This window comes from Rana temporaria, chromosome 6, assembly GCF_905171775.1.
Source record: "Rana temporaria chromosome 6, aRanTem1.1, whole genome shotgun sequence".
Taxonomy (NCBI): Eukaryota; Metazoa; Chordata; class Amphibia; order Anura; family Ranidae; genus Rana; species Rana temporaria.
Window position 1 is genome coordinate 220,632,187 of NC_053494.1, and position 23,566 is coordinate 220,655,752.

At 45.8% G+C, this 23,566-nt stretch overlaps 1 protein-coding gene across 2 annotated transcripts in view; it reads right to left on the minus strand.

The window, feature by feature from the left end:
- Positions 1-745: 745 nt before the first annotated feature.
- The window catches only part of MYLK (myosin light chain kinase), a 232,149-nt gene continuing 209,328 nt past the window's right edge, over positions 746-23,566 (minus strand). For both annotated transcript variants that reach the window (XM_040358297.1, XM_040358296.1), the window contains 8 exons: positions 23,307-23,510; positions 20,987-21,204; positions 16,036-16,159; positions 11,418-11,570; positions 9,030-9,153; positions 7,091-7,220; positions 4,899-5,027; positions 746-1,242 (listed from right to left, as the gene is read on the minus strand). In XM_040358297.1, the coding sequence (XP_040214231.1) occupies positions 971-1,242; positions 4,899-5,027; positions 7,091-7,220; positions 9,030-9,153; positions 11,418-11,570; positions 16,036-16,159; positions 20,987-21,204; positions 23,307-23,510 (1,354 nt within the window). In that variant the 3' untranslated portion in view covers positions 746-970. The remainder of the gene's footprint in view (positions 1,243-4,898; positions 5,028-7,090; positions 7,221-9,029; positions 9,154-11,417; positions 11,571-16,035; positions 16,160-20,986; positions 21,205-23,306; positions 23,511-23,566) is intronic.

Sequence of the window (23,566 nt, forward strand, 5' to 3'; positions counted from 1 at the left end):
ATTGAATTACGATATTCGAATTGACAAATTCCGAATTTACAAACTTTAGAATTTACGAATTTATGAATTTTTTTAAATTGCGATCATAACGAATGACCCCGAAAAACAAAAAAACAAAAACAAATGAAACGAAAACGAATGAATTTTTCGGCAGTGCGCATGTCTAGAAATGGCTTTTTTTGTACAGTGAATAAGCCCCAAAACGCCATTCACTGCACGTCCCAGCATGCCCTGGATACACCAAGATCCGAATCCTGCGCTGACATTTGCATAACTCCTCCCAAGAACCCCGCCCACTGCTTGCATCAGCACAGAGGGGCTCTTGAGAGGAGTATTGAGGCCGGGGGGATGTGTACAGCTATGATCTGCCTGCATTGTATAAAGAAGCACAGAGAGAGCCGGGAGCCAAGCTTTTTTTTTTGAGCTTCCACACACAGCCACTAAACACTCGGATCCGTACACACGGAATGCGGCAGCCGTGGGCCGACCAGAAAACCAAAACAAATAAATAAAAGTAAAGTGAAAACAGTTATATTATTATGTGGCCATTTTACATACAAATAGTGCTAAAGTGATTCCAAAAAAAAACTGTGCTGCGAAGAAAGGCAACTCTACGGTGAGCAAAGGGGGTACAAATATTCGCACTCCGCCCTCTTCTGCCGCCGTCCTGTCTCCCCTCCCCCCCCAGATCCACAATCCGGTGTGTTTTGTATTTTTTTCCTAATAACAGATCCAGCCTGCCCGCCCACCCAACCCCACCCCCACAAGAGTCATCATTTTGTCTGTTACGGCTGAGCAGCGATAATGCCCTCGGAGAAAAGGAACAACTCTCATCTGATTGGCCGCGGACGTGCTCTTCAAACTGTGCATGTAAATATGGCTTCCAGGTTCTCGAAGAAGAAGAAGAGTCCCTCTGGGATCTGGACGGGAAAGTCCCCTCAATAGAGATAAGTCCAACATGGAGTATCCTTCACTCCTCCTCTTCCTCTTCCTCCTCCTCTTCCTCTTCTTCTTCCTCCTCCTCCTCCTCCTCCGCCATCACCTCCACAATGAGCTCACCGGTACAGGACGCCTCCCCCTGGCTGTTGCTGGCTTTGCACGTGTACTTGGCATCATCGTCGCCGCACACCTCTGAGATGGTGAGGGAGCAGTTGCCGTCTTCATCATACTCGATCTGGAAGTGGCGAGACTCTTTGATTGGCTGTTCGTCCTTGTACCAGATCACCTCGGGGTCGGGATGACCTGGAGATTAAAAAAAGAAGCAAAAAAGGGTTTAAGCTTAAGGAGAGTTCCAACAGAGAACAAACTTTTACATGGATGACGGGTTCAAGACGACCAACGAAAGTCTTCAACTTTAATCCTAACCGAAACCTCCAACCCTCTGACTGTGACCCCAATTCTCCAACCCTAGGCTTAACTCTAACTCTCTAATCGTAACCCCAACCCTCCAACTCTAACCTTCTAACCCTGACCTTCCAAACCTAAACACTAATCTTAAGTTTAACCCTAACCCTCAAACCTCAAACTCTAACCCTCAAAACTCTAAAACCTAACCCTCAAACCCTAAACCTCAAACCCTAAACCTTCAAACCCTAAACCTTCAAACCCTAAACCTTCAAACCCTAAACCTTCAAACCCTAAACCTTCAAACTCTAACCCTCAAAACTTTAAAACCTAACCCTTAAACCCTAACCCTCAAACCCTAAACCTTCAAACCCTATACCTCAAACGCTAAACCTTCAAACCCTAAACCTTCAAACCCTAAACCTCAAACTCTAAACCTTCAAACCTCTAATCTTCAAAACTCTAAAACCTAACCCTCAAACCCTAAACCTCAAACCTTCAAACCCTAAACCTTCAAACCCTAAACCTCAAACCCTAAACCTTCAAACCCTAAACCTTCAAACCCTAAACCTTCAAACCCTAAACCTTCAAAACTCTAAAACCTAACCCTCAAACCCTAATGCCACTTTTAATGGTCTAGAAAAAAACTACGTTTTTTTTTCAACTCGATTACTGTTAAGCCGGCCTTGCCTACACACGATCGTAAACAAAAATGCTCTAGCAAAGCGCGGTGACATATAACACGTACAACGGCACTTTAAAGGGGAAGTTCCATGCGAATGCCGCCACCCTTGGGGCTGCTTTTGCTGATTCCGTGTTAGTAAAAGTTTGGTGAGAGACGATTCGCGCTTTTCAGTCTGTTACAGCGTGATGAATGTGCCATCTCCATTATGAACGCTAGTTTTACCAGAACGAGCGCTACCCGTCTCATAACTTGTTTCTGAGCATGCACGTTTTTTTCACGTCGTTAAAGCCTACACACGACCATTTTTCACAACGTTAAAAACTACGTGAAAATTTAGAGCATGTTCTAAAGTTTTAATGCCCATTTTTTACGTCGTGAAAAATGCTCTGGAGCCCACACACGATCGTTTTTGATGACATTAAAAAAAAAAAAAACGTTTTTTTTACATCCCGAAAAATGGTTGTGTGTACGCGGCAAAACTCTCAAACCCTAACCCTCACACTCCGACCCTCACACTCCGACCCTCACACTCCGACCCTCAAAATTCGAAAACCTTAAAACCTCAAAACTCTAAAACCACAAACTCTAAAACCTCAAACCCAAACCATCAAACTCAAACTCCAACCGTCAAACTCCAACCGTCAAACTCCAACCGTCAAACTCCAACCGTCAAACTCCAACCGTCAAACTCCAACCCTCAAACTCCAACCCTCAAACCCCAACCCTCAAACCCTAACCCTCAAACTCCAACCCTCAAACCCTAACCCTCAAACCCTAACCCTCAAACTCCAACCCTCAAACTCCAACCCTCAAACCCTAACCCTCAAACCCTAACCCTCAAACTCTAACCCTCAAACTCTAACCCTTAACCTTAAATCTTACCCTATCTTTCTAACCTTCTAACTTTAGCCATAACCCTCCAATCTAAATCATAAGCCTAGCTCTAACCCTCTAACTCTAACCCTCCAACCTTAACCCTTAACATTAACTGCCCTCTTGGCTCTCTGCCTCCTCATTTGCTGCAGTCAATCACAGCCCATGAAACGGGAGCAGGGGGTGGGGCCGGGGCCGAGACCCATTTTGTGTCTTATGGACACACAGAGCAGGATTGTGAGCGAGCGCACACGGGTGCCCCCATAGCAAGTGGCTTGCTATGGGGGGCACTCAGAGAAGTAGAGGAGTCAGGAGCGTGGGCGGGGGACCCGAGAAGGGGAGGATCAGGACTGCTTTGTGCAAAACCTTTACAGAGGAGGTAAGTATAACACGTTAGGCTTTTTCTCTCCAGGGCTAACGTTCTTTATAGAGTTAATCAGGAAAATACCACATGATGGCCACTAGATGGAGCTGACGATCATAGGAAATAAATACAAATTTAATATAATCACCATCTCCATTTAGTGGCCATAAAGCTGTATTTTCAGCCACTGGTGATGACCAATTCTACTTATCTTACTATTGATTAAGTCTTTCTTCCAGTGCTGGGATTAGGTCATCTAGAGCCCATCTAGAGGGGGAACATGCCAAACTGCACCCCCCTCCAAGATGTATGAGCAATATGTGTCAGCAAAAATCCCCCCCCCCTCCCAATAAAAAATTGAGCAATAACCTGCGTACTTACCCCCTAAGCAAAATTTCCCCCTCCTCCCAATAGAAATCCCCCTTGCTGAAATCACCCCTCCCAGCACAGATATTTACCCTCTCCCATTCCCCAAATCCCCCAGCATAACCCCACCCCTTAAAAAAAAGGACCCCTTCTAGCACAAATCCTCTACCCCTCAAATCCCCCCCTACATATCCTCACCCCCCCTCACTCCAAATCCCTTCCTCCAAGCACAAATAGACCCCCAACCCACCTCCTAAAACAAATCCTCCCTCCCAAATACCCCCAATCATCCCTACTAGCATAACCTCCCCCCAAAAAATCCCCTTTTAACACAAATCCCCTCCACCCTCTACATTATCACCTCTCTTCTAGGGCAAATCCTCTTCCCCCATCACCCCTCTCGTTACAATTCTCCCTTATTCACCACTCTTATTACACCCCCCCCCAGATTTCTCTTCCTATAACAATTCATACCCCCGCAGCCCACTGAATTCCCCCCCCCCAACACAAATCCCCCCACTTCACATGATACCACAATGCCCAGGGCAGCCGCCCCTCCTGGCCCCCCCCCCAGATTTCTCCTCCTATAACAATTCATACCCCTGCAGCCCACTGAATTCCCCCCCAACACAAATCCCCCCACTTCACATGATACCACAATGCCCAGGGCAGCCTCCCCTCCTGCCCCCCCAGATTTCTCCTCCTATTACAATTCATACCCCTGCATCCCACTGACCCCCCCCCCCCCCAACACAACTCCCCACTTCACATGATACCACAATGCCCAGGGCAGCCGCCCCTCCTGCCCCCCCAGATTTCTCCTCCTATAACAATTCATACCCCTACAACCCACTGAATTCCCCCCCCCCAACACAAATCCCCCCCACTTCACATGATACCACAATGCCCAGGGCAGCCTCCCCTCCTGCCCCCCCCCCAGATTTCTCCTCCTATAACAATTCATATCCCCGCAGCCCACTGAATCCCCCCCCAACACAAATCCCCCCCACTTAACACGATACCACAATGCCCAGGGCAGCCTCCCCTCCTGCCCCCCCCAGATTTCTCCTCCTATTACAAGAATTCCCCCCCCCCCCAACACAAATCCCCCCCACTTCACATGATACCACAATGCCCAGGGAAGCGGCCCCTCCTGCTGCCCCCCCCCCCCCCCCGTCTCGGCTCTGCTTTCTCCTGATCTGTTTCTGAAATTACAATTTAAATGTACGAATGTTATAATGATATCTTCTAATGATGAAGAATCACCTTCGATCCTGCAGTCGAATCTGGCCGCGCTGCCCTCCACCACTTCGATATCCAACATGGTCTTGGTGAAAACCGGCTTCATTGGAGGCTTCTCCTCCGACACGGACTCCAGGAAGGCCTGGCCGTCATCTGGAAGGAGAGGTCCGGCGTTTACAAAATGTACACACGTTAAAAAAATCAGCATTTTTTAAAAATTGAAAGCAGAGGCTCTGGAGAATTAAATGGTGGCGGCTGCTATTTTTTTTTTCATGGTACAAGATTTGTGCGCCGCTGCAAACTTTCAGCAAAAAAACAATACAGTTAACCACTTAAGGACCGGGGCCTATTTTTCACACTTGTTGTTTACAAGTTAACTACTTCCCGCCCAAGGTGCGTAAAAATTGACCTCATCCACCACCGATAAAAGTGATCTTGTGGTGAATCTGCCGCAGAGACCACTTTTACCTGAAAGTGGACCGCCCACCGTTTAAAAAAAATACTGGGGGTTGCGGCAGTTGTCTGCTACCATAACAACGGCATTTAACATCAAAGGACCGACTTATATCGACGGAGGGCGGTCCGCAAGTGGTTAAATGAATTTTAATGTTAAATGGATTTTTTTTATATATATATAATAATACATTTCAAAAATATATATTATTTGTATTTAATTAATTTAATTTTTTTGCACTTTCTTTTTTCTTTTTTATTATAAGCACCCCAGTGGTTAAAAGGAAAATAAAAACTAAAAAGTGTAAAAAGAAAAAAAAAATTATTGAATAAAAATAATATATATTTTTGAAATGTATTATTTTAATAATTTTTTTTTCCATTTAACCCTTTTTTCCCATTTAACATTAAAATTAATTTAACCACTTACGGACCGCCCTCCATCGATATATGTCGGTCCTTTGACATTGTGATAGCAATTAGGTTAAATGGAAAAAAAAAAGATAATAAAATAATAAAATTAAGAAATATATATTATTTTTATTAACTTAATTAAAAAAAGTTACACTTTATTTTTTATTATAACCACTGAGGTGCTTATAATAAAAAAAAAATTGTACAAAATTTTAATTAAATGAATACAAATAATATATATATTTTTGAAATGTATTATTTTATAATTTATTTTTTCCATTTAACCCTTTTTTCCTATTTAACATTAAAATTCATTTAACCACCTACGGACTGCCCTCCATCGATCTATGTCGGCCCTTTGACGTTGTGATAGCAATTAGGTTAAATGGAAAAAAAAGATAATAAAATTTAACTTAAATAAAAAAAGTTGCACTTTATTTTTTATTTTTTATTTTTTATTATAACCACTGAGGTGCTTATAATAATAATAAAAATAAATGTCTACAACATTTTTATTAAATTAATACAAATAATATATATATATATTTTTTGAAATGTATTATTTTATAATTTATTTTTTCCATTTAACCCTTTTTTCCTATTTAACATTAAAATTCATTTAACCACTTACGGACCGCCCTCCATCGATAGATGTCGGTCCTTTGACGTTGTGATAGCAATTAGGTTAAATGGGAAAAAAAAAAGATAATAAAATAATAAAATTAAGAAATATATATTATTTTTATTAACTTAATTAAAAAAAGTTACACTTTATTTTTTATTTTTTATTATAACCACTGAGGTTCTTATAATAATAATAAAAAAATGTGTACAAAATTTTAATTAAATTAATACAAATAATATATATTTTTTTGAAATGTATTATTTTAAAATGAATTTTTTCCATTTAACCACTTTTTCTCTTTTAACATTAAAATTCATTTAACCACTTACGGACCGCCCTCCCTCGATATGTCGGTCCTTTGATGCTGTGATAGCAATTAGGTTAAATGGAAAAAAAAAAAAAATAATACATTTAAATAATGTATATTATTTTTATTAATGTAATTACATTTTTACACTTTATTTTTTATTATAATGTATTTATTTTTTCATATTTTTCTTTCTATTAAACCTAATTGCTATCACAAGGAGGTGAACAACTTTGGGCAGGTGACATCTTTATGGAGATATCAGGGTTCTATTGGACCCCTGATTTCTCCCCCTCCTAAAGCAGCTATTGCAGCACAGATGGGGTTCGATCAGCTGCTATTCTGACTGTAACAACCAGGAAATGACCGCTGAAAACCGGAAAGTGATAAAAGTCGGATAAATGCCGGTGGACTCACCTTCTCCGATCTCCGGTTCTACAGACAATGGGCTGGTTGGGGAACTTCCAGAAGACTTCCTGGCGCCCATCCCGGAGATCATCGCCATGGAAGAGAGACGCCCGATGGCTCGCACAGCATTGCCGGTTTTCTGGAACACACAGAATTGAGCGCATTGGAATTTCTCAGAGCAAAAACGAACACAGTACAAGAATACGACCCCAGCAGAAAAATGAATCTCCATGGTCAGTACATACAGTGTCTCACAAAAGTAAGTACACCCCTCTCTCACATTTGTGTAAATCTTTTCTTGTATCTTTTCATTTGAAGAAATGACACTTTGTATCTACAATGTTGTGTAGTGAGTGTACAGCTTGTATATCAGTGTACATTTTCTGTCCCCTCAAAATAACTCAACACACAGCCATTAATGTCTAAACCGCTGGCAACAAAAGTGAGGACACCCCTAAGTAAAAATGTCCAAATTGGGCCCAAAGTGTCAATGTTTTGTGTGGCCGCCATTATTTTTAACCCTCTTGGGCATGGAGGTCACCAGAGCTTCACAGGTTGTCACTGGAGTCCTCTTCCCCTCCTCCATGATGACATCACGGAGCTGGTGGATGTTGGAGACCTTGCGCTCCTCCACCTTCCGTTTGAGGATCCCCCACAGATGATCAATAGGGTTTAGGTCTGGAGACATGCTTGGCCCGTCCATCACCTTTACCCTCAGCTTCTTTAGCAAGGCAGTGGTGGTCTTGGAGGTGTGTTTGTGGTGGTTATCATGTTGGAATACTACCCTGCGGTCCAGTCGCTGAAGGGAGGGGATCATGCTCTGCTTCAGTAGGTCACACTACATGTCGGCATTCATGGTCCCCTCAATGATCTGTAGCCCCCCAGTGCCGGCAGCACTCATGCAGCCCCAGACCATGACCCTCCCCCACCATGCCTGACTGTAGGGAAGACACCCTTGTCTTTGTCCTCCTCACCTGGCCCCTCCCCCCACACACGCCTGACACCATCTGACACCAAATACCTTTATCTTGGTCTCATCAGACCACAGGACACGGTTACAGTAATCCATGTCCTTAGTCTGCTTGTCTTCAGAAAACTGGTGGCGGCTCTTTGTTGTGAATCATCTTAAGAAGATGCTTCCTTCTGGGACGACAGCCATGCAGACCAATTTGATGCAGTGTGCGGCGTGTGGTCTGAGCACTGACAGGCTGACCCCTCCCCCACCCATTCGCCCTCTGCAGCAATGCTGGCAGCACTCAGACTTCTATTTCCCAAAGACAACCTCTGGATATGACGCTGAGCACGTGACCTCAACTTCTCTGGTGGACCATGGCAAGGCGGGGGAGGGAAACCCGTCCTGTTATACCGCTGGATGGTCTTGGCCCCCGTGCTGCAGATCAGTTTCAGGGTCTTGGCGATCTTCTTATATCCTCGGCCACCTTTATGTAGAGACACAATTCTTTATATCAGATTCTCAGAGAGTTCTTTGCCATGAGGGGCCATGTTGTCCTTCCAGTGACCAGTATGAGAGAGTGAGAGCGATAACACCAAATTTATCACACCTGAGACCTTGTAACACTAACGAGTCACATGACACCGGGGGAGGGGAAATGGCTAATTGGCCCCCAATTTGGGCATTTTTACTTAGGGGGTGTCCTGACTTTTGTTGCCAGCGGTTTAGACATGAATGGCTGTGTGTTGAGTTATTTTGAGGGGACAGCAAATTTACACCGATATACAAGCTGTACACTCACTACACAACATTGTAGATACAAAGTGTAATTTCTTCAGTGTTGTCACATGAAAAGATACAAGAAATGTGAGGGGTGTACTTACTTTAGTATAAAACCAGACATGGGACCCCCCAGCTCCTTTACTGACCATTGCACTATACTGAATTCTTCATCTGACCACTAGGCGTCCTCGTACAGCCCAAAGGGGAACTTACCTGCCACTTCCGCCGGGCCATGTACTTCTTCATCCTCTCCTTGGAGAGTTTTTTGGCCTCCATGGTGTTGGTGTCTTGCTGTAGCCAGGGGTGCTGCAGGCATTGCGTGCAATTCAGGCGACTCCTGATCGGAAAAGAGAGAGAGATAGAGCGTTAGGGATCAACGAGTCAGATTCACCCCTCCCCCTCCTCCCCCTGTACGCAGGGCCGTCTTAATAGCATCATGGGCCCCTGGGCAAAGTAATGCTCTGGGGCCCCTACAATGATGACAGGGAAGGTAAACAGACATCAAGTAGGTAGAAGGCAGACTGCCCCCCCTGTGTATCTATCACTCTCAGTGCCATCATGGGGGCCCCCAATTTCGGGGCAGCGTGGGCTCAAGGACCAGCTGCTTTGGGGAAAGTGCAGGGGCCCCCCATGCAGCTGGGGCCCCTGGGCAGTGCCCAGGTGTGCCCTCTCATTAAGACAGCCCTGCCTGTACGCCCCCTATGGAGCGGAGCAAGATTTACATTTCTGATATGGACCTGTCTATTCAACAATAACTTTGTCATTATTTAAGATAACAATGTAACACAGCGTGTATATTATATACAATGCTTTCTTTTCATGATGTTGTATCAATTATTTTTTTTCACACTTTTTTAGACACTTTTTTTTTTGGATATTTATTATAGCAAAAAGTAAAAGATATTGGCCCAGATTCAGGTAGAATGGAGCAATATTTGCGTGGGCAAAGAGCAAATATTTTTCTCTGCGCCCACGCAAATATTGCGTTTTGCCCGCGATTCACGGAGCAGTTGCTTCTGTAAATTGCGCGGGCGATATGCTAAACAGCCGGGCGTAAGGCTGCCTAATGTAAATGATCCCGCCGGGGGCGGGAATCATTTAAATTAGGCGCGCTCCCGCGCCGAGCGAACAGCGCATGCTCCGTCGGGAAACTTTCCCGACGTGCATTGCGGCAAATGACGTCGCCAGGACGTCATTTGCTTCTAAGTGAATGGCGTCCAGCGCCATTCACGGTTCACTTACGTAAACGACGTGAAATTTAAATTTCACGAGCGGGAAGCGCAGCTATACTTTAGCATTGGTTGCCCCTGCTATTAGCAGGAGCAGCCTTATGCTAACGTCGCCGTACGGAAACTCCGTACCTTGCGTGCGCAGGGCCCGCGCAACTTTTGTGAATCGGTGGTAGTATGCAATTTGCATACTATACGCCGATCACAATGGCCGCGCCCCCTAGCGGCCAACGCAAGAATGCAGCCTGGGATGTGAAGGCATAAGGAGGCTTATGTCTGTCACATCCTAGGCTGCAGTCGGTGTAACGAGGTTCCTGAATCAGGAGCACTCGTTACACCGGAGCAAGTAAGCCCTTGCGCCGCGCAACCTATGGTTGCGCGGGCGCAAGTGCTTCTTGAATCTGGCCCACTGTGTTTTTTTTTGTTTTTTTTAAATTGTCGCTCTATTTTTGTTTATAGCACAAAAAATAAAAACCGCAGAGGTGATCAAATACCACCAAAAGAAAGCTCTATTTGTGGGGAAAAAAGGACGCCAATTTTGTTTGGGTGCCATGTCGCACGACCGCGCAATTGTCAGTTAAAGCGACGCAGTGCCGAATCGCAAAAAATTGCCAGGTCCTTGAGCAGCCAAATCTTCCGGGCTGAAGTGGTTAATAGTTAATAAGACACGAAACAAACAACAATAAAATCAGCAAAATATATTAGTTGGAGGAGGAGAATAAGGGCTGACTAGAACCTAAACCTAAACATTTTATTTAAAAACAAAGTGCTGCAAGGAGTGCTAACCACCAAGCCACAGTGCTGGCTCAGTGGTTAGCACTTCTGCATCAGATCTAGAACTAGCTGACATCATATCATGAGCTGTAGGTATAATTTTTTTTTTAGGAGGGGTTCACTTTGAAGAGTAAGCAGAAGACTCATTGGTGAGGATCTATATTAATTGTGCAGATTGCGGCACCGCCCATTGCGTCAGCAACGCGTTCTCTGAATGAAAGGCGGATCGCTGTTCGGATCGCGCTGCGTCTCCCCACTATAGACTTGACCCCCAGAGATGTAGCTTTGAAGCTTGTGGGCCCAGATGCAAAAAAGTTGACCTGGTCCCTGGGCTGTTCTCACCCTGTGCTCCTCTCCATTCAGGAAATGGCCCCCAGCCAATGAGAACGGAAAGGGGGGGGGGTGTACCGTTGAAGGCAAAGTGGAAGCCCAGTACTGGAGCGTAGGCTGTGGGGCCCCTTGGGCAGATCGGAGCTGGACTTTGTGGAGTATATGATAATATGACAGGGGGCCCCCTGGAGCTAGTGGGTGGGGTTGCGATTGAGACCCCTACAACCCCTTATGCTACGCCCAATGCGTGACCCCCAAAGAGACTCACTTCATGTCTTTTTTGAGCAGACTGCTGATCAGGTCTTTGGCGTCCTCGGAGATCTCATCGAAGGCTTCGTCGTCAAAGTCCCAGGTAGCGGAGGTGACATTCGCCAACGTCTCGTTATCGTTATCACCCATAAAGGGCGAGAGACCGCTCACCCTGCAAGAGAGAAGTCGTGAGTGAGACATCCTGACAAATACAGAAACACTTCTATTCTTCATAAAGATTCAATGTAGCAAAATAAATAAAAACATTACAGAATGACCTCCAATGTGTCACTATCAGTGCCGGGACAAAGTCATGTAGAGCCCAGGGTATACATGGCAATTGCCCCTCCCCCAATCAGCGCAAATCCCACCCCCCCAAAAAAATAATAATAATAATTTTCCCCCCTCTACCATACAACTTCTTCTATCACAAGCAGTGGCTTCTGGTGCTCAAGATTTTTGGGGGGGCGCAAACAAATTGAAAAAAAAAAAAACATCATGCGCAGCCACTGTGCCCATCAATTGCCCGCCCCCCCTGCCCGGCACTTACCTATCTCAGCGCTCTCCTCCACGCTCCGAGTACTCTAACACTTTTCCCGTCCTCTTCCTGTCATCTCTGCTATGATTGGACGCCTGATAGGCATCCAAATCACAGCGCCTGTCTCTTCAGCCATTCAGCCAATCAGGTGACAGGGTAACCAGACCCGGTGCACCCGATTGGCTGAGAGGCGGGTCTGTGTTAGGGAATCTAATAAATCACTTCCCTAACACATTGCTGTGTAAACATCGAACGCATGGGCGTGGCCTTGACAGGAAGGGGTGACTCATATTTAAATTAGGGGGTGCACGAGTTTAGTCAGGCCTAGGGCAGCACACAACCTAAATACACCACTGCCAGTGGACCCCCCCTCCACCCAAATTTCCCCTCCTAGAACAATTCTTACCCCCTGCCGCCCCCCATAAAATTCCTGCTCCCAAAGCAAATACCCCCTAATCTCTCCAAAGTGCCCCCCACCTCACATGATACCACAGTGCCCAGGGCAGCCTCCCCTCCTGCCCACCCCCGTTTACTATGACCGCACTTTGCTACAAAATCTCTGCTGACATTTTTCTAAACCTTTGTGGATCAGGAAGGAGAAGAAGGAGAAGGAGAAGGAGAAGGAGAAGGAAAAGGAGAAGAAGGAGAAGGAGAAGAAGGAGAAGGAGAAGAAGGAGAAGAAGAGGGAGAAGAAGGAGAAGAAGGAGAAGAAGAAGGAGGAGAAGAAGGAGAAGAAGAAGGAGGAGAAGAAGGAGAAGAAGCAGAAGAAGAAGGAGGAGAAGAAGGAGAAGGAGAAGAAGAAACAGGAAGAAGAAGACGAAGAAGAAAGAAGAAGGAGAAGAAGGAGAAGAAGGAGATGGAGGAGAAGGAGAAGAAGAAGGAGAAAAAGGAGAAAAAGGAGAAGAAGAAGAAGAAGGAGAAGAAGGAGAAGTAGAAGAAGGAGGAGAAGAAGGAGAAGAAGAAGGAGAAGAAGAAGGACAAGAAGGAGAATAAGGAAGAAGAAGAATGAAGAAGGAGAAGAAGGAGAAGGAAGAAGAAGAAACAGGAAGAAGAAGACGAAGAAGATACCACAGTGCCCAGGGCAGCCGTCCCTCCTGCCCACCCCCGGTCACTATGACCGCAATTTGCTACAAAATCTCTGTTGACATTTTTCTAAACCTTTGTGGATCATGAAGGGGAAGAAGAAGAAGAAGAAGAAGAAGAAGAAGAAGAAGAAGAAGAAGAAGAAGAAGAAGAAGAAGAAGAAGAAGAAGGAGAAGAAGAAGAAGAAGAAGAAGAAGGAAGAAGAAGGAAGAAGAAGAAGAAGAAGAAGAAGAAGGAAGAAGGAAGAAGAAGAAGAAGAAGAAGAAGAAGAAGGAGAAGAAGGACAAGAAGGACAAGAAGGAAGAAGAAGAAGAAGAAGAAGGAAGAAGAAGGAAGAAGGAGAAGAAGGAAGATGGAGAAGGAAGAAGAAGGAGAAGAAGAAGACGAAGAAGGAAGAAACAGGAAGAAGAAGACGAAGAAGGAAGAAGGAGAAGAAGGAGAAGGAGAAGAAGGAGAAGGAGAAGAAGAAGGAGAAGAAGGAGGAGAAGAAGGAGGAGAAGAAGAAAGAGAAGAAGTAGAAGGAGAAGAAGGAGAAGAAGAAGAAGGAGAAGAAGGAGAAGGAGAAGAAGGAGAAGAAGAAGGAGAAGAAGGAGAAGGAGAAGAAGGAGAAGGAGAAGAAGGAGAAGGAGAAGAAGGAGAAGGAGAAGAAGGAGAAGGAGAAGAAGGAGAAGAAGAAGGAGAAGAAGAAGGAGAAGAAGGAGAAGGAGAAGAAGGAGAAGAAGGAGAAGAAGGAGAAGAATGAGAAGAAGAAGGAGGAGAAGAAGAAGGAGAAGAAGAAGGAGAAGAAGGAAGAAGAAGAAGGAGAAGAAGGAGAAAAAGAAGAAGGAGAAGGAGAAGAAGGAGAAGAAGAAGAAGAAGAAGAAGGAGAAGAAGAAGGAGAAGAAGGAGAAGGAGAAGAAGGAGAAGGAGAAGGAGAAGAAGAAGGAGAAGAATGAGAAGAAGAAGGAGAAGAAGAAGGAGAAGAAGAAGGAGAAGGAAAAGAAGAATGAGAAGAAGAAGGAGAAGAAGAAGAAGAAGGAGGAGAAGGAGGAGGAGAGGTGGTGGAACCGAGTTCCACAAAGTTCACAAAGTTCCCCCTGAAAAAAAGCCCTGCACATAACCCATATTGTGCCCCAGTCCCATGTCATTTGCCTCCTCATGATATTCCTGGACGTCTTGTCAATTGGGACTCCTAATTGTCAAGAGAAAAAAAGGCAGACGGGTTCTATTGATGTCTATGTAGCGCCTGTGTACTTTATAGTACTGGTGCTCGTCAAATTTATGTATAGATGAGAGTTTAGTTAGACCTCACATGATACAACAGTGCCCAGGGCAGCCGTTCCTCCTGCCCACCCCCGGTCACTATGACCGCACTTTGCTACAAAATCTCTGCTGACATTTTTCTAAACCTTTGTGGATCATGAAGGGGAAGAAGAAGAAAGAAGGAAGGAGAAGGAGAAGAAGGAGAAGAAGGAGAAGAAGGAGAAGAAGGTGAAGGAGAATAAGAAGAAGGAGAAGAAGAAGGAAGATGGAGAAGGAAGAAAAAGGAAAAAGAAGAAGGAAGAAGAAGAAGGAAGAAGGAGATGAAGGAGAAAGAGAAGAAGGAAGAAAGAAGAAGGAAGAAGGAGATGAAGGAGAAAAAGAAGAAGGAAGAAAGTAGAAGGAGAAGAAGGAAGATGGAGAAGGAAGAAGAAGAAGGAAGAAGGAGAAGAAGGAGAAAGAGAAGAAGGAAGAAAGTAGAAGGAGAAGAAGGAAGATGGAGAAGGAAGAAGAAGAAGGAGAAGAAGAAGGAAGAAGGAGAAGAAGGAGAAGGAGAAGAAGAAGGAAGAAGGAGAAGAAGGAGAAGGAAGAAGGAAGAAGAAGAAGGAGAAGAAGGAGAAGGAAGAAGGAAGAAGAAGAAGGAATAAGAAGAAGAAGAAGAAGAAGAAGAAGAAGAAGAAGAAGAAGAAGAAGAAGAAGAAGAAGAAGAAGGAAGAAGAAGACAAAGAAGGAAGAAGGAGAAGAAGAAGGAAGAAGGAGAAGAAGAAGGAGAAGAAGAAGGAGGAAGAAGGAAGAAGGAGAAAGAAGAAGGAGAAGGAAGAAGGAGATGAAGGAGAAAGAGAAGAAGTAAGAAAGAAGAAGGAGAAGAAGGAAAATGGAGAAGGAAGAAGAAGAAGGAAGAAGGAGAAGAAGGAGAAGAAGAAGAAGGAAGAAGGAGAAGAAGGAGAAGGAAGAAGGAAGAAGAAGAAGAAGGAAGAAGAAGAAGAAGTAGAAGGAAGAAGAAGACAAAGAAGGAAGAAGGAGAAGAAGAAGAAGGAGAAGAAGAAGAAGACGGAGGAAGAATGAAGAAGGAGAAGGAAGAAGAAGATGAAGGAAGAAGAAGAAAGAAGAAAGAAGAAGAAGTTGGACCCCCCCCCCCCCCCCAATATACAATACCTTAACCAGCCACTAGATGGCAGCACATGAGAATATATGATCCTTATTGACTCAAAGCTGTGATTGGAGAAGTAGGGAGAGCGCCGCCATCGCTGACCTCCTTCTGAAAATGCTACAAGCCTGGCTGCCTCAAAATTCCTTTCAAGGCCATTTTACAAAGAAGAAGAATTGCTCCTTTAAAAAATAAAAATCTACAGGCCGATGGAGTTGAAAATTGCGGGGTAAAAAAAAGCTCAACTAAAACGATATAAAACTGTACAACTACTACATTTCCTGTGATCTGGCATTTCATTGGTTAATTATTAACAATGAATTACTGATATAGCAGTACAGTATCTCAGAGCTATGAGATGGAAAATCAAACAGTTTCCCCCTCCATTACCCATCCTAAGGAATAATCAGATGAGTCCCGACAGACACTGGAAACAATTTCTTGCTCGGAATGCAAAAGTAAACGGATCAAAGAGCTGCGGGACTTGGCCGGTCCGGGTGGTACCCGGCTCTGAAGACGTGCCCGGGACAGGTTCAGCCAACATCCCATGTGTTTGGGGGGAGGGAGATTTGGAGGAGTTTATGGGAACACAGAAAATTGCGGATTTAACCCTTTCCACACAGAACTTACAGGATGTAGCAGATGACCCCGATGCTCCACATGTCCGTGGCGTAGCCGATGAGCTCATAGTTGATGACTTCTGGGGCCACAAATTCCGGGGTCCCAAACAAGACTTTGAGGTTTGGGGTGCTCTCTGCAATAGAAAGTGATGGAGTTAATGTCAGCTCTGCAAAGTGTACCCCAACAATATGTCCGATACAGGAAATCCCCATACACTCTGCATCCGACAGGACCCCCAATGACCCCCAACAACACCAAATTACACACCGACACTTGGGGGTCCCAGAACAATGACACCCTGACACTTGGGGGATCCAGAACAATGACACACTGACACTTGGGGGTCCAGAACAATGACACCCCGACACTTGGGGGTCCAGAACAATGACACACCGACACTTGGGGGTCCAGAACAATGACACCCTGACACTTGGGGGTCCAGAACAATGACACCCTGACACTTGGGGGTCCAGAACAATGACACCCTGACACTTGGGGGTCCAGAACAATGACACCCTGACACTTGGGGGTCCAGAACAATGACACCCTGACACTTGGGGGTCCAGAACAATGACACCCTGACACTTGGGGGGTCCCAAAACAATGACACCCTGACACTTGGGGGTCCCAGAACAATGACACCCTGACACTTGGGGGATCCAGAACAATGACACCCTGACACTTTGGGATCCCAGAACAATGACACACCGACACCTGGGGGTCCCAGAACAATGACACACTGACTTTTGGGGGTCCAGAACAATGACTCACTGACACTGGGGGTCCAGAACAATGACACCCTGACACTTGGGGGTCCAGAACAATTACACACTGACTTTTGGGGGTCCAGAACAATGACACACTGACACTTTGGGATCCCAGAACAATGACACACCGACACTTGGGGGTCCCAGAACAATGACACACTGATACTTGGGGGTCCTGGAACAATGACACACTGACACTTAGGGGTCCAGAACAATGACACACTGACACTTGGGGGATCCAGAACAATGACACCCTGACACTTGGGGGTCCAGAACAATAACACACTGACACTTGGGGGTCCCAGAACAATGACACACTGACACTTAGGGGTCCAGAACAATGACACACTGACACTTGGGGGTCCAGAACAATGACACCTTGACACTTGGGGATCCAGAACAATGACACCCTGACACTTGGGGGGTCCAGAACAATGACACACTGACACTTGGGGGTCCCAGAACAATGACACACTGACACTTGGGGGTCCCAGAACAATGACACCCTGACACTTGGGGGTCTCAGAACAATGACACCCTGACACTTGGGGTCCCAGAACAATGACACCCTGACACTTGGGGGTCCCAGAACAATGACACACTGACACTTGGGGGTCCAGAACAATGACACACTGACACTTGGGGTCCCAGAACAATGACACCCTGACACTTGGGGGTCCCAGAACAATGACACCCTGACACTTTGGGTTCCAGAACAATGACACCCTGACACTTGGGGGTCCCAGAACACTGACACCCTGACACTTGGGGGTCTCAGAACAATGACACCCTGACACTTGGGGGTCCCAGAACACTGACACACTGACACTTGGGGGTCTAAAACAATGACACCCTGACACTTGGGGGTCCAAAACAATGACACCCTGACACTTGGGGGTCCCAGAACAATGACACACTGACACTTGGGGATCCCAAAACAATGACACTTGGGGATCCAGAAAAATGACACTTGGGGGTCCAGAACAACGACACCCTGACACTTGGGGGTCCCAGAACAATAACACACTGACACTTGGGGGTCCCAGAACAATGACACCCTGACACTTGGGGATCCAGAACAATGACACCCTGACACTTGGGGGTCCCATGACAATGACACACTGACGCTTGGGGGTCCCGAACAATGACACCCTGACACTTGGGGGTCCAGAACAATGACACCCTGACAATTGGGGTTCCAGAACAATGACACCCTGACACTTGGGGATCCCAGAACAATAACACACTGACACTTGGGGGTCCAGAACAATGACACCCTGACACTTGGGGGTCTAGAACAATGACACACTGACACTTGGGGGTCCCAGAACAATGACACCCTGACACTTGGGGGATCCAGAACAATGACACACTGACACTTGGGGGTCCAGAACAATGACACCCTGACACTTGGGGGTCCCAGAACAATGACACACTGACACTTGGGGGTCCCAGAACAATGACACACTGACACTTGGGGGTCCCAGAACAATGACACCCTGACACTTGGGGGTCCCAGAACAATGACACACTGACACTTGGGGGTCCCAGAACAATGACACACTGACACTTGGGGGTCCCAGAACAATGACACCCTGACACTTGGGGGTCCCAGAACAATAACACACTGACACTTGGGGGTCCCAGAACAATGACACACTGACACTTGGGGGTCCCAGAACAATGACACCCTGACACTTGGGGGTCCCAGAACAATGACACACTGACACTTGGGGGTCCCAGAACAATGACACCCTGACACTTGGGGGTCCAGAACAATGACACCCTGACACTTGGGGGTCCAGAACAATGACACCCTGACACTTGGGGCCCCAGAACAATGAGGGGGGGGGCAGTGACACATTTGGAGTCGGGTGCCGCGGAGCTCTAAGACAAGTTTGCGGAAAAGAAGAAAGTTGTGAAGAGTTAACAGAAGAATCTCCTGCGGGCCGTTTATCTGGATGAAGTTTACAGGAGACATTAAGCAGACCAAAAAAGGGCAGAAATTAAATCCCATGACTTGGAGAAGAATGTCCGACCCGTAATAAGAACACTAATGAGCCGTGCGGGGGAGGGGGGGGGGCTCAGGAGCGGATCTGAAGATGGGTCTTCTGATTAGATGATCCGCAGATTATGGGATGTCTATAAAATCTGCGAAATCCGGAATACAGACAAGAGGAACGCCCCGTCCTTCTTCACAACTCTTCACTATTTAATCTTTATGGGGGTTAGAGAGGAACAGATTGGGGTCATCTAATTCTAGGTTCCCCCCCGCACAGGTGCAATGGAGCGCACCCATGTTCCCGCACGTCACGTGTAGTCGAGAATCTGTGGCAAAACTTGAGACCGGGGGGGGGGGGGGAGGTTCACCTTCCAGCAGGACAACGACCCTAAAGTACAGCCAGAGCTACAATGGAATGGTTTAGATCAAAGCCTATTTATGTGTTAGAATGGCCCAGTCACAGTCCAGACCTAAATCCCATTGAGAATCTGTGGCAAGACTTGAAAATTGCTGATCACAGACGCTCTCCATCCAATCTGACAGAGCTTGAGATATTTTGCAAAGAAGAAGAATGGAGGAGAAATGTCCCTCTCTAGATGTGCAAAGCTGGTAGAGACACCCCCAAAAAGACTTGTAGAGAAAGGGGGTCCTACAAAGTATTGACTCCGGGGGGCGCCATACAAATGCCCCTCCCCACACACTTTTCACAGATTTATTTGTATCATTTTCCTTCCACTTCACAATTATGTGACACTTTGTGTCTCTCACATAAAATCCCAATAAAATACATTTATGTTTTTGGCTGTAACATGAGAAAATGTGAGAGATTTCGTTATTTTCAAATCGATTCAAAATTAGATATCTATAAAGATAACAATTTATCACATGACTAAGGATTCCCAGAGCACTATGGGATATCTATAAAGATCATAATCAGAGGACGCATACATAGGAGGCACACAGAGCACAATAAAAATCAGTATAGAAGTGGTTAATACATGACTAAGGATTCCCAGAGCACTATGGGATATCTATAAAGATACATGTTTAAGACATGACCAAGGATGACCAAGGATTCCCAGAGCACTATGGGATATTTATAAAAATAAAAATCAGAGGACGCACACAGAGGATGCACACAGACGCACACAGAGGACGCACACAGAGGATGCACACAGAGGACGCACAGAGGATGAGCACAGAGTAAGCGCACAGAGGAGACACACAGAGGACGCACACAGAGGACGCACACAAAGGACGCACACAGAGGACGCACACAGAGGACGCACACAGAGGACGCACACAAAGGACGCACACAGAGGACGCACACAGAGGACGCACACAGAGGAGACATACAGAGGACGGACACAGAGGACGCAAACAGAGGATGTACACAGAGGAAGGGGCACAGAGGAGACGCACAGAGGACGCGCACAGAGGACGCGCACAGAAGACGCGCACAGAAGACGCGCACAGAAGAGGCGCACAGAGGACGCACACAGAGGAGACGCGCACAGAGGAGACGCGCACAGAGGACGCACAGAGGATGCACACAGAAGACGCGCACAGAAGACGCGCACAGAAGAGGCGCACAGAGGACGCACACAGAGGAGACGCACACAGAGGAGACGCACACAGAGGACACACACAGAGGACGCACACAGAGGAGACGCGCACAGAGGAGACACACACAGAGGACGCACACAGAGGACGCACACAGAAGACGCACACAGAGGACGCACACAGAGGACGCACACAGAGGACGCACACAGAGGACGCACACAGAAGACGCACACAGAGGACGCACACAGAGGACGCACACAGAAGACGCACACAGAGGACGCACACAGAAGACGCACACAGAAGACGCACACAGAGGACGCACACAGAGGACGCACACAGAGGACGCACACAGAAGACGCACACAGAAGACGCACACAGAGGACGCACACAGAGGACGCACACAGAGGACGCACACAGAGGACGCACACAGAGGACGCACACCGAGGACGCACACAGAGGACGCACACAGAAGACGCACACAGAAGACGCACACAGAGGACGCACACAGAGGACGCACACAGAGGACGCACACAGAAGACGCACACAGAAGACGCACACAGAGGACGCACACAGAGGACGCGCACAGAGGACACACACAGAGGACGCACACAGAGGACGCACACAGTACCTAGTCTCCTGGCCAGGCCGAAGTCTATGAGTTTGATTTTGGTTCCGGTCTTGTTGACGCACATGATGTTCTCGGGTTTCAGGTCCAGGTGGACGATCCCCTTCTTGTGGATGAACTCCACCCCCTCCGAAATCTGCTTCATGTATTTAATGACTTCTCTTTCCGTCAGCTCGAAATCCTCATCGATGATTCGCTCAAACAGCTCGCCGCCGGACACCCTGAAAACGTGAACCCGACAATTATCAGAACCCACCATAAAATCCGGCAAACGCACTTCGCAAAGGTGCGTCACCAAAACTCTTTTTGTCTTCCTTCATTTATTGCGATGAATCCCCATTTATACTTTGCACATCAAAGTCGCATGACAAATCGCAGCCCATTCTTTTCAATGGCACCTGCTCAATGTGGTGCGACTTAGAAAAGCTGCCTGCACTACTTTGGTGCGACTTCAATCATTTTTGTGCCTCACTAACCAGAATTTTAGGGTGACTGAACGTAAGTCCAGATAAAGGGCAACCTTATTGATTTGGGTCAGTTTTATTTTTTTTATCTGTATACATTTCTTAAACTTTTGTTTTGTCCTTACATAAAATATTTGTTTTATAAATAAGTATTTAATACATAACCAAGGATTCCCAGAGCACTAGGGGAGATCTAAAATCATAAATATTTAATACACGACCAAGGATTCCCAGAGCACTATGGGATATCTATAAAGATACTTGTTTAACACATGACCAAGGATTCCCAGAGCACTATGGGATATCTATAATGATAAATACTTAATACACGACCAAGGATTCCCAGAGTACTATGGGATAGCTATAATGATAAATACTTAATACACGACCAAGGATTGCCAGAGCACTATAGGATATCTATAAAAATACATGTTTAACACATGACCAAGGATTCCCAGAGCACTATGGGACATCTATAATGATAAATGTTAAATACATGACCATGGATTCCCAGAGCACTATGGGATAGCTATAATGATAAATATCATCGAAGGATTCCCAGAGTACTATGGGATAGCTATAATGATAAATACTTAATACACGACCAAGGATTGCCAGAGCACTATGGAATATCTATAAAAATACATGTTTAACACATGACCAAGGATTTCCAGAGCACTATGGGACATCTAAAATCATAAATATTTAATACACGACCAAGGATTTCCAGAGTACTATGGGAGATCTATAATTATAAATATTTAATACACGACCAAGGATTCACAGAGCACTATGGGATATCTATAAAGATACATGTTTAACACATGACCAAGGATTCCCAGAGCACTATGGGACATCTATAATTATAAATATTTAATACACGACCAAGGATTCCCAGAGCACTATGGGATATCAAAAAGGATACATGTTTAACACATGACCAAGGATTCCCAGAGCACTATGGGAGATCTATAATCATAAATATTTATTACACGACCAAGGATTTCCAGAGCACTATGGGAGATCGATAAACATAAATATTTATTACACGACCAAGGATTTCCAGAGTACTATGGGATATCTATAATGATAAATATTTAATACACGACCAAGGATTCCCAGAGCACTATGGGAGATCTATAATCATAAATATTTAATACACGACCAAGGATTCCCAGAGCACTATGGAATATCAATAAAGATACATGTTTAACACATGACCAAGGATTCCCAGAGCACTTTGGGGCATTTATAACGATAAATATTAAATACACGACCAAGTATTCCCAGAGCACTATGGGAGATCTATAATCATAAATATTTATTACACGACCAAGGATTCCCAGAGCACTATGGGAGATCTATAAAGATAAATATTTAACACGTGACCAAGGATTCCCAGAGCACTATGGGAGATCTATAAAGATAAATATTTAACACATGACTAAGGATTCTGTGTCCCCGTGCAGTTTGGCATATTTGCCCCCCCCCCCCCCCGGGCGCTGGATGGCGTGTCCCCACACTGGTTAGAGAAGTAAAAAGAATGGAGAAATCGCAGACTGCCTTATGATTGGACGGTGATCCACCCCGCCTTACACTATCCAAAGCTAAAGGAAGAAAAGCGTGTTTGGCCGCAGCAATAAAAGACGAAACGTTAAACCTCCCCCCCCCCCCCCGGCTCCCGGCTCTCTCTGTATATAAAAGCGCAGAAAAATGCCGCGACGGCCAATTAGACTTTGTTTTATTATTTTCATTTTATTACTTCCACATGGAGACTAATAAAAAAAAACGTCAGACGGGCCGCTGTGTGACGTCATCCTGCGGACACAACCTGATTGGCTGACGCATTGAGTACTCACAGTTCCAGGACCATCACCATGTCGGCTTTGGACTCGAAGGCGTCGATGCACTGGACCAGCTTGGGGTGGTGCAGGTCGTTCATGATGTCGATCTCCTGCCGGATCCCCTCTTTGTCCTTGGCGGAGTACGCCTTGAAGAACTTCCCCGCCCAAACCTTCTTCGTCTTCTTATCCACCAATCGGAAGACTTGTCCGAATTTCCCCCTGAAAAGAGGAAACAGATCACATGACCCTCCGACAACCAACCGGCACCGAGATCA